The sequence below is a fragment of the Canis lupus genome, chromosome 1 (assembly GCF_011100685.1).
Source record: "Canis lupus familiaris isolate Mischka breed German Shepherd chromosome 1, alternate assembly UU_Cfam_GSD_1.0, whole genome shotgun sequence".
Lineage (NCBI taxonomy): Eukaryota > Metazoa > Chordata > Mammalia > Carnivora > Canidae > Canis > Canis lupus.
Genome location: NC_049222.1, coordinates 76,062,287 through 76,081,641, shown reverse-complemented (window position 1 = coordinate 76,081,641; position 19,355 = coordinate 76,062,287). Strand labels below are relative to the sequence as shown.

Sequence of the window (19,355 nt, the reverse complement as noted above, 5' to 3'; positions counted from 1 at the left end):
TAAATGTTCAGGCACGATGAAGATTTACATTAAGGAACTCCAAGGACAGCGGGCTCCATTCGTAAGGAAAACGTTGCCGCGGTTCACCGTTCAACTCTTTTAGTTACCACTCCTCAAACCGCAAAAAAAAACGCTAAATACGGGCGCGACCAGCCGAACGCGAACGTGCCCCGGCCCCGCCGCCGCGCAGTACCGGAGATCCGCCACAGCCCAGGAACAGGAGTTCAAAGAGCCGAAGGCGAGAGCAGAAGCGCCGCGAAGCTCTTCACCCGGACCCGACAGGAAATGGCGGCCCGCGTAATGGCGACTACGTGCTACTAGGCGGAGCCGAGCGCGGACCCCCTCCCCCACCCACCACGCGGTCCCGAGATCTCATCCCCCGCACCCTCCCCCCACAGCGGGAGAGACAAAGCAACGGAGGCAGCCTCCACCATTCCATCTCCCCCACTCCAGCTCCAAGCCCGGGCCGGGAGGGCCTAGTGCGCTGGGACCCACACAAAGAGAGCGGCGGCGTCCTCCACCGCCCTCGGGTCCCGCCCGCCGGCCACTTCGCCTTCCTACACAAGATGTCTAGTTCTGAAAACTACAAAACTACCGATCATCCTACAGACACATGCCTCACAAATCCTCGAAGCCTCTTAACCCCACAGCTCGGACTGCGGATATACGCTCAGGGAAATGGCGGAGGTGGGGGAGGGGAAACCGGGCAACGTTCCCTCTCAGAGAACCCGCCAACCATCAAGCAGCCCCCAAACGCCTCCCGCAAGCGGCAAACTTGGTCTCCGACCCTCGTCCCCGCGCGCCGTTCATCCAGCCCCGCTCCTCACCGCGCGAGGCCGCCGTCCCTGTGCCGCCGCGCCACCTCGCCGCCTCAGCCGGTCACAGCTAGACAGAGAGCGAGCGCAGGCCCCCGCCGCCTGCCCCCGCCTCCCCGCGCTCCCTACCCCGCCGCCGAGCCCAATTGGTTGCCCGGGGTTTAGCGGTGGCGCGAGGGCAAAGTGATTGGCCCAAGGCCGTGTCAATCAAAGCGCCGAAGGAGGCGACGCCACGCCTCGCGCCGGCGCCTCCCTTTAGGTTGTGAGGCCGCTACGGGCCCGAGGAAAGCCGGGCTTGAAAGAAGCCAACGCAGCCTTTAGGGAGGCCAAACCCATGCCTGAATCTATAATACCCTAGCGCCAAAAGCCCCAATTACCTATAGGCCGCAAAGAAGCGGGACGTAGGCGAGACGTCGAGGTTGCAGCAGCTGAGAAACAGAGGATAATGGCGTCCGCAGTGCTTTCGCCTGGAGCGCCCTCCTCCTTTCTCGTTCGCGCACTCACTAGTGGCAGAGGGGAGGGAGGAGGAAAGCCTCTCGCGAGAACTGAGGGCTATCTGGTTCACGCGCACTTGGGAGGGGGCTGAAGGAATTTTAGGTTTGGAGGAGGGGCGTGAGCGCGCGGGAAATCGGGCGGGAAGCGAGAGGGGGGAAAAAAAAGGCTTAGGGCGCGAGCCTGTTGGTTCCTGTTCTCAGTCGCGCGGCCCGGGGACCGCTGTTGCGCGAGAGGAAGGCGGGACGCCCAGGTCAGTGGTAGGCCCAGACGAATGCCCCGGTTTCCACAGTCCACACTTGCGGCTCCCTCCCGCCGCTCGGGCCGCTTTCCGCCTGGTGGTGAATGCGGCCCGCCCGCTGGGTAGCCCCGCTGTTTGTAGCGGGTCGCAGCGCCTGGCAGGCGCGGCCCGGTCGCGGCGCAGCAGGCGGTGTGCGGCTCGCCGTCAGCCGTCCGCTCTGGCGGGATCCCGGAAGACGCGGGCCGGCCTCGCAGTCCCGGAGACTGGCCCCTTCGCCCCAGGCTCTGTGCCGGCGCTCCCCGGAGACCCCAGGCGCTTTCACGCGCGTCCGGGCGAGACCGTTCTTTTTCCCTCTGTTTCTTCTTAATCCCTTGCCCCGCCCCCATTTTTGTGAATGGGGCCTGTGAGGAGAGTATTTTGTGGTGTCGTCGCTGCAGCTTCTCTGTGAGGTGTTGCATTCTGTCTCCCCAAATGAATGCAAACGGCGCAGTAAGTGGTACACGTCCGAATCCTTCGCATCCGGCTGTTCATCCCTCCGTCTGAGGGAGTGTCGGGAGTCGGCTGTGAAGGAAACGGACCCACAATGTCGTAGCCTAGTCAAGAGCGTACTTGTGCGTTGGGTTACTTGTAAGGCCCCGTGCCCAGCTCGGAGAACTTCTTTTGTTAAGGGACTGGGAATTGGTGACGACTCTGGAAAGTGGCCTGGCCGCTGCCAGTGTCCTCAGCCTTCACCCACAACCCCACATACGTGTTGAAGCATAAAATGTTATAATTTACATGTGCAATTAAGCCCACCGTTAGGAGGATGCAGATATATACGTTTTGTAGTGTGAATTTGTGCTGACTCATCCTCTTGTAACCTTCCTTTTTTTTTTTTTTTTTTAAGATTTTATTTATTTATTCATGAGAGACACAGAGAGAGGCAGAGACCTAGCCAGAGGGAGAAGCAGGCCCCCTGCGGGGAGCCCCAGGACCTGGGGGTCATGACCTGAGCCAAAGGCAGCCGCTCAACTGCTGAGCCACTCAGATGTCCCTCCCCATCCTATCATAACTTGATTTCCCTCTTGAATAATTCGCAAAGTGGCTGTGACCAGCATTGTTTTATTGTATAATTGTGTTCATCCATTATCTTTTACTTGCCTAATTAGGGAGAAACTCTTGTTTGGGGGAACTGTGGACTTCACGAAGCATGAACATTTACTGGCTTGGAGGATAGTTAAATAATGTTAGAGCACAGCATCTAGGATTGTGAAGTATATAGGTCCCTTTAAATGTGATGTGTTTTTGAATGCCCCACCTTCCCCCCATAAAGAGCCTGTCTATGAAAAGTCTTGTTGGGAGGTAATACTTAGTTCACAGTTTGGTTCTACCTTACATGGTGCAGGTCTTTTTTTTTTTTTTTTTCTTTTCTTTTCTTAGAGGCAGACACACAGGCAGAGAGAGCTGCAGGTCTTTCTTAAATATTTGACTAAGAATTGATACCGGTTTGTAGGGGTTGTGAATTTTTGGATTATAGAGATTTAATCTGCCAGTCAGGATTTGCAATATTAAATTGCTGTTTGACACCTGGTACACGTCACTATCACTTATAAGGTACTGAACTGATGCTTTCTTTCAAGCTAGTATTTCTGGTGTAGCCATCATTTTCTGCCTTGAGAAAGTGAAGAGAAGTAAGACAAAGTAAACAGCCCTATCAATGAACTTCCTCCTCCCAGTTTCACTGTCTTCTGACTGGGCCCTAACTGGTGAAAGCTGTTACTGACCTTTTTTTAGATGTCATTGCCAGATGGGTTTTTTTTTCCCTTCTTTTTCCACATGTTTCCTCGTTTTAATTCACTTTTTAGGTGTACTTTTTAAATAACAGTAAGGTCTGCCTTTTCACCATTTTTTTCATCCTCTGTTGTTTTCAACTAAACTACTGTATTGTACTTTTGTTCATTCAAGGATTGCCAACTTGATGGATGCATTCAGTGCCTCCTCTCTTGTATAATGAATTTTATGGTTATTTTGAACTCTCAGTGAATTTAGAGCTAGTATTTACTTTACTTTAGTTAAACCAACAATTGAGATTGTACACTAGGCAGCTGGATGATTTTTTTTTTTAAGATTTTATTTATTCATGAGAGACACAGAAAGAGGCAGAGACAAAGGCAGAGGGAGAAGCAGGCTCCATGTAGGAAGCCAGATGTGGGACTCCATCCCTTGGACTTCAGGAACATGCCCGAGCCAAAGTCAGGCGCTCAGCCACCCAGGGGTCCCCAGCTGAATGATTATTTGAAATATTGTAACTACCATTTCCTGAGTTCTTCACTATGTGTCTTAACCTTGTGCTGGCAGTTTAAAGCTTACAACAGTCCTACAAGTAAATTGTAGTTATCTTTGTCTCATGGATAAGAAAATTAAGACTGAGAAGAAACGTGTCTGAAGTCACATGGCAGATGTAGGATTCAAGCTGCTAAACCTAGTCTCTGTCTTTTCCTTAGGGTAGGTTATGGAGGATTCACAAACAGCGCCACCGATAACTTCTAATTTCAGTCACTGGGTACAACACGCCCCCCCCCCCCCCCCCCCCCCAATTTTCAGAGAATACCTTCTCAAAATTTTGAAGTTATTCCTAATGAGTTAAGACACACACTTTTATTTTTTAGATGAAGCTAGTGTAAACATGGAGTGGTGATGATTTCAGTATTTGTTAGTGCTTTTAAGTCTCAGCTATCTGTTTAATGCCATGTACAATGTCCAAAAGGATAGTACTTCTGCCTTTTGTTTAGTTTTTAAACAATTGGAATAGCTGAGGCCAATTGAAAATCTCCCCCCCCCCCCCTTTTTTTAATTTGAGAGAAAGCAGAGAGAGAGAGCAGGAGTTGAGGGAGATGGGCAAAGGGGGAAGCGGGCTTCCGTCTGAGTAAGGAGCCTGCTGCGGGGCTTAATCCCAGGACCCTAGTATCATGACCTGAGCCGAAGGCAGACACTTAACCGATTGAGCCACCCAGGTGAACTGAAAATTAACTTATAGATCCAATAGGTCTAAGTCTTTGTGGTGAATAATAGGTTTTACCTACTCTATTCTTTCCTGGTCAGTTCCTGCAGTGAAGAACTTAAATGTAGAGTATTGTGTTTAGTGTGTATAAAATCAGTTTTTTAGAAAACACTTTTTTTCATGATTCTAAAATTAATGGGGATTAAGATATATGTAATTTTGTATCTGGCTTTTTTTGTAACTAAATTATAAATGTATTTTCATATTCAATAGAGCTTTAGAAATTTTTTTTTAAAGACAATAACCGTTCATCTCACAGATCCAACATAGTGTAATTTTTACCCCCGTTGAACATTTTGATTGTTTCTGTTTTTTTCCATACTATACAGTGGTAAACACTCTGGCATGTAAATATTTGTCCTCCTTTTGATTGTTTTATTAAGATTCATTTGGGAGAGTAAAAGAAGTGATCATATGTTATGAACATTTTTTTTCCTTTTTAAAATATTTTATTTATTTATTCATGAGAAACACAGAGAGAGAGAGAGGCAGAGACACAGGCAGAAGGAGAAGCAGAGGGACAAGCAGGCTCCATGCAGGGAGCCCGATGTGGGACTCCATCCTGGGTCTCCAGTATCACGCCCTGGGCTGAAGGCGGCGCTAAACCGCTGAGCCACCTGGACTGCCCCATTTTTTCCCATTTTTTTTCTTTTTAAATGATTTTTTTAAAAAAAGATTTTATTTATTCATGAGAGAGAGACAGAGACAGAGACACAGGCAGAGGGAGAAGCAGGTTCCATGCAGGGAGTCTGACGTGGGACTCAATCCTGAGTCTCCAGGATCTCGCCCTGGGCTGAAGGTGGTGCTAAACCGCTGACCCACCTGGGATGCCCTGTTAGGAACATTTCTTAATGTACAATTTTTTATTTTTTATATTTTTATTATTTATTCATTTTAATGTACAGTTTAAAAAGCATACTTTTCCATATTTTTTTTCTTTTTTAGACAATGTGTTCTTGAGGACTAGGGGCTGTTCACTGTGTATGAGCAGTTGGGAGATAGTATTCCCTAGCTCACACCTCCCCTCTAGGTTGTTTCTACCTGCAGTGACTATGATTGCTCAATTTCTCCAGAAAGACAGGAAGGAAAACTTTAAGAATTCTCAGGAGGAGTAGATGCAAGTAATATAGTTAATTAAATTATTAAAAGGCTTGGTTATTGAAACCCAGTCTAATCTTTATAATAAATATAGATCCTATGTTACAATACTTTTTCCATTTAATTAAATTTGTAAATAAAATTTACTTTCTAACCTGTAGAAAACATCCTATTATATATAGAATTCTTTTATTTATTACAACTAAAAAAAAAAGATTTTATTTACTTATTTATGAGAGAGAGAGAGAGAGAGGCCGAGGCAGAAGCAGGCTTCCTGTAGAGCAGGGAGCCCCCTGGGGGACTCAATCCTGGGACCCTGGGATCACACCTGAGGGAAAGGCAGATGTTTAGCTCCTTAGCCACCCAGAAGCTCTATTACAATTGTTATAACATGCAGTTGGGGAACTACATCCATATCTGATCATTATACCCTACATATGCTTTTAAATGAAGAATTCTATGTAACATGTTCATTTAGCAGTCAGTTTCCCGCCCCCCCCAAAGTTCTTGACTCTTTTGGTAAAATATTTGAGATTAGTTATATTTGAGTGCTTCTATACTGTTAAGTATATCTTATTACATTTACTAGTGTTTTAAATGTGTCTTGGTTATCTCTTTGGGGTTTTAGTCATTAGAATTTTTTCTTTGCCTGCTTTCGGTAACATTATTATAAAATCGTAGTTGCTTGAGAAGTAGAGATTTAAATCCAAAAGGATAGTACTAGGATAGAATTATTAATTAGGACTGCCACACATTAATAGAACAATTTAGTTGTGGATCACTGAGCAGTGTTTCTCAGAATTTGTCCCAATTGTCATTTGAAAGGAGTTTGTCACTTGTCATCTTCAACAACACTAACAAGGGAGTATGTGTTTGAAGTAAAGGGAAAAAAAATGGATACCGAAATTTTAACATCAGTTTGTAAGTTTTTAAAAATTTGAAATTGTTTTATGTGGTATTTTTGTAGAGTTATAGCAAAGAAAAAGTAGTAATTAACCATGGCACTATTGTTTTGAAGCTGTTACAGATAGATGCAGTGGGTGATGTTAAGTTTTTCTTTCACTTGACACTAAATGAAATAAGTTAGGATATACTAGATGAGCTTATTATTTGAGATCTGAGAAAAGTGTGTTCATTATAATAGCAGGTAGTGCTCTTTTAGAATGACTTTTTATGAGTGCATTTTATAGTGGGTTTTACAAGTAAATAAGGGACTGGTTATACTCCCTCTTTTCACAGAAGTCAACAGGGTCTAGCAAAAGGCTTAGAAATGGATATTAGAAGAACTAGTTCTAGTTCTGGGTCTGCTACCACATGGTCTTTATGATTTGTTTTGTTTTGTTTTTGATCTTTATATTTTAATCTTCGTGCCTCAGTTTTATTTATTTTATGTAGATGACTACTTATTCTATCGTGTTATTTTGAGGTTTAGGTATAATAAAACAGATGTAAACATATTTTTAAAAAAGTTAAAAATCTTACAAATAAGAGGTTTTAATTTTGATTTTCAACAAGTCCTTATCTTTATCTCTGTTTATACAGCTGTACTTGCTGGGATATAGGATTTATATCTCTGAAATTCATCCTTGTTCATTTTCTGTCCAGCCTTGACCTTTTTCAATTCACAGCTAGTCAGTCTTTCTTCGTTTTTCATTTGTTCCTTCCTCCTCCTAAAATTACCCATAGTATTAGCTCCTAGTATTTAATAGGTTCAGCTAGAAAGTAGCATTGCTATTTATGTGGCTGCATGTCATAATGGGGGTATATACTGTCCCCAGAGTGACTTATAGTACAAAACATTCTGCAGACAACTTAATTGTAATTGTGGCATTTATGCTTGATAATTTGCTTAAACAGTTTATAACTCAACTAAAGGTACACTTTGTCCTAATTTCAGTTTACTTACTGTCATTACATTTCCACAACACCTTTGCAAATTATACTAGGTCAACCTGCCAGTGCTGTGGTGTTTACATTTTATTGGAGGAAATAGGGAACTTATTGAATGAGCACACCTAAGAGCCTTGGATTTGGCTTAATTTTTTAGGTAAAAAAAAAAAAATGACAGCAGATACAATAAAATTACAGTTGACCCTTGAACAGAGCTGGGGTTAGGGTGTTGACCACCACACAGTTGAAAATCCATTTAGAACTTTCCACTCCCCTGTAACTACTAATAGCTTACTGTTGACCAGAAGCTTTGCTGGTAACATAAGTAGTCAATTAGCACATATTTTGTGTTACATTGTACTATATATTGTTTTTTTTTTTTTTTTTTTTTTACGATTTTATTTATTTATTTGAGATGGAAAGAGAGCATGAACTAGGTGGGGGTGGGGGGGTGGGTAGGGGCAGAGGGAGAAGGAGAAGCAGGCTCCTTGCTGAGCAGGGAGCCAGACCGCAGTGCTGGATCCCAGAACCCTGATATCATGATCTGAGCCACAGACACTTAACTGATGGAGCCACCGGGGTACCTCTATATACTGTATTCTATGGTAAAGGAAGATGGTGAAAATATTATGAAAATCATAAGAAAAAACACATTACAGTAATATAATGATTGAAAAAAATCTGCATAAAAGTGGGCCTGTGCAGTTCAAACCTGTGTTCAGGGGTCAACTGTACAGATCTTTTAGTCTTGAGGATAAGATGTCACTAAGCTATGGCTTCATGGAATCATGCTTGGAAGTTTTAACATGGGTTTATTTTAATTAATTTCATATTTGATGTTATTTTGTTTTAGTTCTGTCCTTTAAGCATACAACTGGATTTGGTTTATTCATTTTGAGAGTATCTTTTAACAGGTGAGTTAATCTATATTCATTTTTGATTGCTGATATATTTAGACATGTTTAAACCATTTTATTGTTTCTATTTATAGTTGGATATTGCTTAATGCCTTCTGTTGAATTGTTTTCTTTATTTCTTTTCCTCGGCTAGCTTGGAAATTACATTTCTATTCTTTTGGTGTTTACCTTCAGTTTTTATTGAGATATAATTTATATACACTAACATGTTTTTCTTTTGTATAGCTCTATGTGTTTTAACAAACATAGCCATATCACTATCACCACCACCATCATGATTGTCACCCTCCCCCCAGTTTCCTTATGCTCCTGTAGTCAGTCCTTATATCTTTAGTCTTGGGCAACCATTGAACAGTTTTTTGTTGCTAATGTTGCTTTTTCTAGCATGTCATGTAAATGGAATTGTGCAGTCTTTGTCTGGCTTCTTTCACTTCACATCCTACATTTGACATTTGTCTTAGTCTATTCAGGCTGCTCTAACAAAATACCATAAACTGAAGGGCTTAGAAACAACAGAAATTTACTTCTCTGGAGGCTGGGAAGTCCAAGATCAAGGTGTCAGCCGTTTCAATGTTTGGTGAGGAGAAACCACTTCTGTGTTCCTGGATGGCCATCTTTTCACTAACCTTCTGTGGTGAAAGGAGCAAGGTAGCTCTGTGGGGGTCGTGGTAGTGGTGGTGGTGGTAGTGTGGTCTCTTATAAAAGCCATAATCTCTTTCATGAGCTCCACCTTCCTGACCTAATATGCATGTCCCAAAAGCCCTACTTCTAATACCATCACATTGTGCATTAGGATTTCAACATATGAATTTTTGGGGGGATGCAGTCTATAGCAACATTCATGCATGGCTTTGATCTAGTCTTAGTTTATTCTTTTTTATTATTGCATAATATTGCATTGTAATGATGTCCCATAATTTATATATCCATCATCAGTTGAAGGACATCTGGATTGTTTTCGGCTATTATGATAAAGCTACTTATAAACATTCACAGAAAAGGTTTTTAATTAGTATACGTTTTCATTTCTCTTGAGTAATTACCTAGTAATGTGATTGTTGGATTGTTATGGTAAGTGTATGTTTTTCTTTCTGAGAAACTGCTTATCTGTTTTCCCAAAATGGCTGTGCCATTTTGTATTCCCACCAACAATGTATGAAAATTCTAATATTTGGTATTCTCAGTTATTTTTTATTTTAGCCATGCTAATAGATGTGTAGTACCACATTGTTATTTTAATTTTGCATTTCCTTAAGGTCTAATAATGTTGAGCTAATGAGTTTATTTGCCTTCTGCATATCTTTGGTGAAGTGCCTGTTCAGATGTTTTATTCATGTTAACATAAGTTATTTTTCTTACTGAATTTTAAGTATAGATTCTTCATATATAATGGATACAAGTTTTCTGTCCATTATTTCCCCCAGTTTGTGGTTTGTCATGTGTGAGTTTGTATGTGTGTCTTTATATTTTTTAGTGTCTTTCACAGAGCAGAATGTAAATGGTAGTTTTATAGTTTCAGGCCTTACATTTAGATCTCCATTTTGAGTTAATTTTTGATGATGGTGTAAGATAAGGGTCCATTTTCATCCTTTTGCATGTAGATATCCAGTTTTCCTAGCACCATTTATTGAAGAGACTGTCCGTTCTCTGTTGTGTAATCTTTGCACCCTTGTCAAAGATCATTGGAGTATCTATATTTATGAGGGTTTGTTTCTAGCTCTTTATTCTGTTCTATTGGTCTATATATCTTTCTGCATGCTATTTTTTTTTTTTCTGTTTTAATCTATATACCTTTTATTTTTATCTTGCCTTATTGCACTCACAGCGGCCTCCTGTAAATGTTAAACTGTTGGGAGTAGACCTCTCCTTTATTCTTTATTGTGTATTGTTGTTTTTTAGTTTTTATTTCATAAAAATATGGAATGCTTGACAAATTTGTGTGTTATCCTTGCACAGAGGCCATGGTAGTCTTCTTTGTATTCCTCCAATTTTAGTATATGTACTGCCAAAAGTGAGTAGCACATCTGTTTATTTATTTATATTTTTCAAGATTTTCTTATTTAGAGTGTGAGCTTGAGGAGGAGGGGCAGAGGGAGAGAGAGAGAGAGAATCTCAAGCGACTCTGCACTGAGCACATAGCTCCATGGGGGGGTTTGATCCCACCACCCTGAGATCACAGCCTGGGCTGAAATCAAGAGTCAGATGCTTAACCGGCTAAGCCACTCAGACACCCCAACATCTGTTTTATTCTTGATCTTAGGAGGAAAGCATTTTGTCTTTCATACCTTTATTTATTTATTTTTTGTATAGTAGACACAATATTATATTAGCTTTAGGTGTAGAACAGTGATTCAACAAGTTTATTCGCTGCAAATGTAACTACCATCTGTCCCAGTATATCACTATTATAATTCATACCTTTAATTTTAAAAGATATACTTTTGTACTATTTTGTTTATTGCTAATAGCAGAAATGAAAAACTCAGAGCACATGGAAGGTAAAGTTAAAATCTTCTCCCCAAATTAAACATCAGTACAAAGAAATCAATGAAAGGAGAAGATTTAAAAACAAAGTTTTGTATATATTTAAAATATCAAACTTCAAAGAATTGTTTTGAAAAATATCAATTCCCTGTCCTCTTCCTCAGAAGCAACCACTTTCAACTTATCTAGCTGATTCTTTTTTGTATTTACTTTTAGGACTCAGGAAACCATACAGGTATTACTACATCTTAATTTTTCAGTTTTAGGCACTTTCTGTTGACTTACTGCAGAGATGAGAATTTAGCTCTCTCCACCTACCTCTCACCCACTTCTACCTTCACACACATTTTTCCATTTTGGTATTACATCTTTTTTTTTTTTTTTTTAATTTAAGTTCAATTAGCCAACATATAGTAGTACATCATTAGTTTCAGAAATAGAGTTCAGTAATTCATCAGTTGCATATAACCCAGTGCTCATCACATTATGTGCCTTCTTTAATGCCCATCATCCAATTACCCTGTTCCTTCACCCATCTCCCCTCCAGCAACTCTGTTTTCTGTAGTTGAGAGTGTCATGGTTTGTCTACCTCTTTGATTTCTTTCCATTCCTTTTCCATCTTGCTATCAAATCTGTATATTAAAATTTGTGAAATAATTATTTAGAGTGTCTGTTATGACCACATATGTTACTTATAACTAAGTACTTATAACTAAGCTGTGTAGTATACAAATACTGCTTTATCTTTCCTGTAGTACATTTTATTTTCTCTTGAGTGTCATTTTTTTTTCTTTTCTCTACCATTTTTCATCAGGTTAACCCCTAACTCCTACAGTTACTTAAATTTCTCCTCTGCGTTGAGATATGTTGATGCTCTATTTAATAGAAGTATAAACCAAGAAAGAGAAAAACAGGAGATCCTGGAAAGAGTGGTCTCACATGATTTTATCTTGAAAAATAATTTCTCTTCAAGGCCTCTGAGCTGTTTGCCTTTACATCTTGCAAATACTTTTCACTATAATGCTTTTTTTTTTTTTTTTTAAGATTTTATTTATTCATGAGAGACACAGAGAGAGAGGCAAAGACATAGGCAGAGGGAGAAGCTGTCTCCCTGCAAGGAGGCTGATGCAAGACTTGATTCTGGGACTCTAGGACCATGACCTGAGCCAAGGGCAGACGCTCAACCACTGAGTCACCCAAATGCCCCTCACTATAATGTTTTCCTCTCATTTCTTCCTCTTTCTTGTTTATGTCTTTCATATGTTAGAACATATGCTCCATTACAAAATTGTTTTGGACAATGCTGATCTGAAAATGTTTTTCTTTCACTGTCATACTTGATTGATACTTTGCCTAGGTGGAGATTTGTAGGTTGGAAATAATTTTCATTCAGAATTTGAAGGAATTGCTCACTTACCTTCCAGTTTCTATTGAGAAATCTAAAGCCATTTTCATTCGTTATTGTTTGTCATCCTTCTTTGGATGTTTGCAACATCTTTGTCCCTACATTCTAAAATTTCATAAAGATAATGCCTTGTTACATGTTTTATCCATCATATTGGGTTCTTTCCATTCAGAAGCACTTATCTTTAAGTTCTTGAAAGTTTTCTTAATTTATTTCTCTGAGGGATCCCTGGGTGGCGCAGCAGTTTGGCGCCTGCCTTTGGCCCAGGGCGCGATCTTGGAGACCCGGGATTGAATCCCACATCGGGCTCCCGGTGCATGGAGCCTGCTTCTCCCTCTGCCTATGTCTCTGCCTCTCTCTCTCTATCATAAATAAATAAAAAAAAATTAAAAAAAAAATTAAAAAAAAATTTATTTCTCTGATTATCCCTCCCTCCTCCCTCATTTATTTTCTCTTTTCTCTTTCTGGAACTCCTAGTCTGTTAGACTAACTAGACTGTTCTTTTCCATCCCCACTGTGTTTTGTTGATTTCTTTGTACTGATGTTTAAATTTGGAAAAGATTTCTTGACTTTATCTTCCATTCATTCTACTGTTTCTCATTTCCACTATCATATTTTAAATTTCTAAGAGTTGTTTTTTGTCCTATGAATATTTTTTAAGATATTATTTATTTATTAGACACAGAGAGGGAGCACAGCAGGGGGGAGCAGCAGGCAGAGGAAGAGGGAGAAGGAGCCTCCCCACGGAGCAGGGAGCCTGATGTGGGGCTCAGTCCCGGGACCCTCAGATCATGACCTGAGCCGAAGGCAGACCTTAACCAACTGAGCTGAGCCACCCAGGAGCCCATGTCCTATGAATATCTCTTGTTTTAGAATCCTATTCTTACTACATGGATATTAGTATCTTTCTTAGGGTATTAGTAATGGCTTTTTTGAAGTTTTTGTCTCCTTTCATTGTTACTTCATTGCTTTTTTTTTTTTCTTTTTTGATGCATCTTATGGTTAGAATCTTTTCTTAGATGTCTTGTTATGGTTAAGAGAGGGGAACTAGGAAGCTGATTGAAACTCTGAGTCTGTGGATGCAATTTCAACATGGGCTTTTTAATTGGAGAACCTCTTGTGTTAATATCTTTAAGTCTTTTCTGTTAAGGTAGTAAGACTGCCCAGAGGAAGATTTTCTAGTCTCCTTTCTAGGAGAGCATACTCGTCGCTGGTATTTCTGGGTGCTTTGTAAAGGAAGAGAGTAGTATGTGGTCAGTGTTTAGTAGGAGTTAGGAATTAATTTGTTCCCTCTATTTTCAGTATGGTATCTCCACTTCAGCTGTACTCTGGTATCCCCCAGTCCAGAGATTTTCTTTTTTATCCTTTGCAGAAGCAGTATCTCTGACTTGGGATAGGGGTGCCATAGTCTTAAATGTCTTCAAGAGTCTTGATCAATCTCTACATGGTCTGTTTTCAACACAATGGGCCAGGGACCTTTCCTGCCTTGGAAATTTTAAATTGTTTTTCGTATATAATTAAAAACATAATATGTATCTATATTCTCACTTTTTTCACTCTAAATATTCACCAGTTCTATAATTATAATGACCTTCTTAGCCCCTCCTTTAAAATGTTATTCATGTAAAACTCACAACTATAACTCCTTTAAATTGTAACCATTTGTTAAATTAATGTGATCTCTTGTTTAGGTTCACCAAATTTATAAGTGTGAGACAATTTGGCAGTTGTACTCTTAACCACTAGATTATATACTGGCTCTTCTAGCTATTTTATTTTATTTTATTTTATTTTGATTGGTTGATTGATTGATTTCATGATAGTCTTTACTTTTAAATGATTATCAATATACCAAATAATAACATGTAATAAAATGTAACCAAATCCTAATTCTATCATCTAATAATTTTGATTAAGAGGAACTCAAAGCAGCCCAAACAATTATACTAGTACTTATTTATTTATTTATTTATTGAGAGAACGAGCATGCATGTATGCAAGGGGCAGAGGGAGAGAGAGAATCTCAAGCAGGCCCTGTGCTCCGCACACAGCCCAAGGTGGGCCTCTATCCCATGATCCTGAGATCACCACCAGAGCCAAAATCAAGAGTCAGGCGTTCATTTGCCTGAGTCACCCAGATGTCCCTATTGTTATGACTGTTAGCCAGAAAAGACTATTTTAAGGATCTCTGCTACTTAACACGGGTTACAAATAACTGTTTACTGCTTTCTCATAGATAAAGCTGCTTACCCTCAAGAAAGCTCTAGGGAAAAATGACAACATTTAATCCCTTTTCTTTCTTCAAAACTTTTTTTTACATCTAATAAAGAAAATGTCAGTATTTTTTTTTTTTTTTAAGATTTTATCTATTTATTCATGAGAGGCACACAGAGAGGCAAAGACACAGGCAGAGGGAGAAGCAGGCACCCCACGAGGAGCCCAATGTGGGACTTGATCCCAGGACCCCAGCATCATAACGGGAGCCAACGGCAGATGCTTAACCACCGAGCCACCCAGGTGCCCCAAAGTCACTACTGATGTATATATGTTGCTTGAGCTAAAAGACATAGGGAACCAGACAATGTATATTCATTACATTTCTAAAAAATACAAGGTAAAAAAGAAATCTTTGGGTAAACTCCTTTTTCTGGGTGTTTTTTTAAAAATTGAGGTATAATTGATATAAAAACAGCATTATATTAGTTTCAGTGGTTCAATATAATGATTTGATACTTGTATACATTGTGAAATGATCACCACAATAAGTCTAGTTAACATCACCATATAATTATAGTGTTTTTTTCTTGTGATAAGAATTTTTAAGATTTGCTCTTTTAGCAGCCTTTTTTTTTTTTTAACTTTTAATTTATTCATTAGAGACACACAGAGAGAGAGAAGAGAGATATAGGCAGAGGGAGAAGCAGGCTCCCTGCAGGAGCCTGATATGGGACTCAATCCCAGAACTCCAGGATCATGCCCTGAGCTGAAGGCGATGCTCAACCACTGAGCCACCCAGGCATCCCTTTTAGCAGCTTTCAAACATGAAATACAGTATTATTAATTATAGTCAACATGTTGTACAGTAGGATAAGCTTTTAAGTTCATACAAAGAAGCTAGATTTGTTATTCTCCAAAAAGTGAAAGGACTTGCTGTAGAATATACAGAAATAATTTACTGCCTTTTCATGAATATAATTCAAGTTTTGCTGAAATTTCATATTCCATGAAGGCATCCAAAATTCCATTCCCTGGAACGGGCACTTCTTTCTTCTTCCTTTGTCCATTTATGTGGTAATTTTCATGAATTTCTGGTTGCTGTCTCAAAGGCTAAGACGTTATCTAGGACTTCATTCCTGTTTTGCTGGAATTATGCCTGAAAGATGGTCATCATCTCCTGAGCCTCCTCCACTTCAGTGCTGCCACTGCGATGGGATCTCATAGCTGCAGTTTCCTCACCCTTGGACGTTTTTCTCTCTTTGCAGGCTGTACTGTTCTGTTTCAGCTTGAGCTGCTTTGACCTGCTTCAGCTTCAGTTTCTTTTGCATGTGGACCTTGAACACTTTCTGGGCACCCCCTTCTCAGCCTACAGAAGCTTCTGTAAATCCTCTGACTGTCCATGGTGGTGGGGATACCAGAGGCTTGCTGGATCACCCCCTTGGATCACCTGGCCCAGCTGCCCAAGATACGTGCCTGTGCCAGTGCCTTGTGGTCCATCCTCTTTCTATCTTCTTTAATTTTTACAGTAATCTTATGAGGTTAAACATACAGACTAGGAAACACACAGGCAATGTATAAATTTCTCAAGGTCACTTGTTTCTGTTTGGCTCATACCAAACCTTATGTTTTTATTGTTTTACCCCACTCTGCCCTGATTGATAATAGGGAACCCCAATACTGTAGCACCAAACTCTTACACTCATGCGAATAGACCAGTGATTCTTTCTGTAGCTTTGCCTTATAACCATTACTGCTTCTTGTCCCAGGGCCATTTCTGAACAGTAGAGATAATAATTACTCCACTGAACAAGCTGTTCCAAATCCTGTCATCAAATCCTATGTTCCTGTTCCAGATGGTAAGTTTTCTTGTGGTCACATTAAAACTTTTATAAGTTTTTTTTTTTTAACTTTTATAAGTTTTATTAAGTCTTAGATATTATCATCTTTGGGAGGAAAAAATATACTTTTGTGACCACAGGGTTAATTAATGTTTAGTGTTCTGCAACTACTGTTATACTGAGAAAATCAGAAGTATAAGACTGTTGAGATTTATTTAGCCAAACAAGCAAGATACCTTATATCAGCTCAGACTCCATTGTTATTGGTTATATTTTTATCCACAGGCCATGTATTTAAATGCTAGATGGACAAACAATAGTAAAAGTTTTAATAGAATATGAATTAAACATATGAAGAAAACCTTAGTGACTATTGTTTTTTGACTAAATTTTAAGTGATTAGAATCCAATTATTAATATAATAATAACTACCATTTACCCAGTATCTTTCATAGATCTGACATTATGCTTTACAAATGTTAGTCATGTAATCTTCACAACAACCCTGGAAGATAGATGGTGTATTGGCATTTTACAGATGAAAAAACTGGGTTAGAGAAGTTAAGAAATTTATAAAGGTCACAGAATTTGTAATTTGAATATATCTGTCTCAAACCTTTTGCTTTTCTCATTATATGATCTAATTACTTGTGGTATTTGAATTTTGGCCATATAGAAAGTCAAAGAATTTTAAGATGTTGAAGAGAGAAAAATCTAAAGAGTGTGGTTATACCTGTGAGTTGTAGATAATTGTAGAAACTCTATTTAAATGTACTGAATTACCATATTTTTTTTGTTTTCTTTGTTTTCAGGTAATACATACACAATAATTTATTTTAAAAGAATGAATGTAACTAATATTGCATTAAGAGTTGAAACCTGGCTTTTAGCTACGTGGCATGTTAAAGTACCTCTAACGTGGTTGGAAGCTTGTGTTAACTGGGTTCAAGAGGAAAATGATAATGTTAATTTGAGTCAAGCACAAATGAATAAACAAGTATTCGAGCAATGGCTTCTTACTGATCTGAGAGATTTGGAACACCCTCTTTTACCTGATGGCATTTTGGAAGTTCCAAAAGGAGAACTGACTGGATTTTTTGCTCTGCAGATTAATTCATTGGTTGATGTCAGTCAGCCTGCATATTCCCAGATACAGAAGCTGAGAGGAAAGAACACAACGAATGACCTAATTACAGCTGAAACACAGGTCACCCCAAAACCTTGGGAAGCAAAGCCTTCACGCATGTTGATGCTACAGCTAACTGATGGAATTGTACAAATACAGGGAATGGAATATCAGTCTATTCCAGTTCTTCATAGTGATCTTCCCCCAGGTACAAAAATTTTGATTTATGGAAACATTTCTTTCCGCCTTGGCGTGCTCTTATTGAAACCAGAAAATGTGAAGCTGTTGGGAGGAGAAGTAGATGCTCTTTTAGAAGAATATGCCCAAGAAAAAGTACTTGCAAGATTAATTGGGGAACCTGATCCTATAGTTTCAGTTATACCAAATAATCCTAACCAAAGCATCCCAGGAATTACAGATGTTCTAGATCCTGCATTAGGACCTTCTGATGAAGAACTCTTGGCAAGTCTTGATGAAAATGAGTTTGCAGCAATTAATGATACCTCCTTAGACAGAAGATTTTTCAGTACAGATAGTTCTTCAAATACTATTACCACAAGGCAGTCAAGCTTTGAAGAACAACGTATTATTTCTCCAAAACCAAAAGAGAAACCACCAGATCCATCCATGTGTTTCACTGATGGGGAATTAGATGACTTTTCACTGGAGGAGGCCTTGCTTTTAGAAGAAACTGTCCAGAAAGAACAAATGGAAACTGAAGAATTGCAGCCATTGACTTTGAACAGAACCCCAGATGAAAGTATAGAGATAGTTTCACAAATGGAAACTGAAGAATTGCAGCCATTGACTTTGAACAGAACCCCAGATGAGAGTACAATAGAAAGAGTCTCACATAAACCTAATACTCTGGGTAATTTTTCTTTGACTTGCAAAAGCAGAAATAATAATTGGAACAAAAAAAATTTATCTGAACAAATGATTAATGAAGGCAAATCTTTTTGTAGTCCATCTGCTGGAGACCAAAACAGTAGTGTTTTTTCAGTTCATAATAATGTACCCCTTCCCCATGATTTTACAAATAAAGACTCAGAGACAGACAATAAAATAAAACAAACCTTCAGCAGTATAGATGGACATTCCTTAAATAATAAAATATCAATATCAAATGGAGAGCTGGTAAATTATGTACCAAAAAGCAGTTCACACATTTCTAATGAAAATGATCACCATTTACAGACTTGTTCAAGATCATCAGAGTACAGCACTCCTCTTTCTAGTGCCATGGATTTATATTCTCCACCCTTTATCTATTTGTCTATTCTAATGGCCAGCAGACCAAAGAAAATTACAACAGTGAAGGTCAAAGCATTTATTGTAACCTTAACTGGAAATCTTTCAAGTTCTGGTGGCATTTGGAGTATAACAGCAAAGATTTCTGATGGTACTGCATATCTAGATGTAGACTTTGCAGATGAAATACTTACTAGTTTGATAGGGTTTTCAGTACCAGAAATGAAACAGTCAAAAAAGGACCCTCTTCAATACCAAAAGTTCCTGGATGGTTTGCAGAAGTGTCAGAGAGATTTAATAGATTTGTGCTGTCTAATGACTATTTCATTTAATCCTTCCTTGTCTAAAGCAATGGTACTGGCATTGCAAGATGTTAAAACAGAACACCTTGAGAACCTAAAGAAACGACTGAATAAATGATTTAGTAAAATTGTATTAGAAAACAATTAAAAACAAAAATACTTAGAATTAAACTTGACCTTTTATGTTTGAATTTTTTTTGTGAAAGAGGAAAAGGAAATCATAACTTATTTCAGTTTAA

General features: G+C 39.3%; 2 protein-coding genes, 1 non-coding gene and 1 pseudogene across 11 annotated transcripts in view; 1 reads left to right on the top strand and 3 right to left on the bottom strand.

Annotated features, from left to right (window-relative positions):
- HNRNPK (heterogeneous nuclear ribonucleoprotein K) overlaps nucleotides 1-889 on the bottom strand; it is an 11,626-nt gene extending 10,737 nt beyond the window's left edge. The window contains 1 exon segment of the mRNA NM_001256548.1: nucleotides 828-889. The gene's annotated coding sequence lies outside the window, so the exon portion shown is untranslated.
- On the top strand, nucleotides 668-19,355 carry RMI1 (RecQ mediated genome instability 1). 9 transcript variants are annotated; one of them, XM_038526965.1, is made up of 5 exons: nucleotides 1,356-1,560; nucleotides 8,430-8,490; nucleotides 15,865-15,979; nucleotides 16,366-16,455; nucleotides 17,546-19,355. In XM_038526965.1, the coding sequence occupies exons 4-5, from the start codon at nucleotides 16,438-16,440 to the stop codon at nucleotides 19,232-19,234; spliced, it is 1,707 nt and encodes a 568-aa protein (XP_038382893.1). In that variant the 5' UTR covers nucleotides 1,356-1,560; nucleotides 8,430-8,490; nucleotides 15,865-15,979; nucleotides 16,366-16,437; the 3' UTR covers nucleotides 19,235-19,355. The 9 variants fall into 9 exon arrangements, with proteins under 9 accessions (XP_038382887.1, XP_038382893.1, XP_038382895.1 ...); XM_038526964.1 differs by lacking the exon at nucleotides 15,865-15,979 and having other exon boundaries at nucleotides 1,357-1,560; XM_038526960.1 differs by lacking the exon at nucleotides 15,865-15,979 and having other exon boundaries at nucleotides 1,360-1,560; nucleotides 17,250-19,355.
- On the bottom strand, nucleotides 10,405-10,515 carry LOC119869868. The gene has a single exon (XR_005354867.1). It is a non-coding gene; the product is annotated as a U6 spliceosomal RNA (small nuclear RNA).
- Nucleotides 15,402-16,371, bottom strand: LOC106559207 (annotated as a pseudogene).

Excerpts from the sequence above, each read along its gene's own strand:
- RMI1 (XM_038526959.1), top strand. The coding sequence starts at position 17,282 with ATGAATGTAACTAATATTGCATTAAGAGTTGAAACCTGGCTTTTAGCT.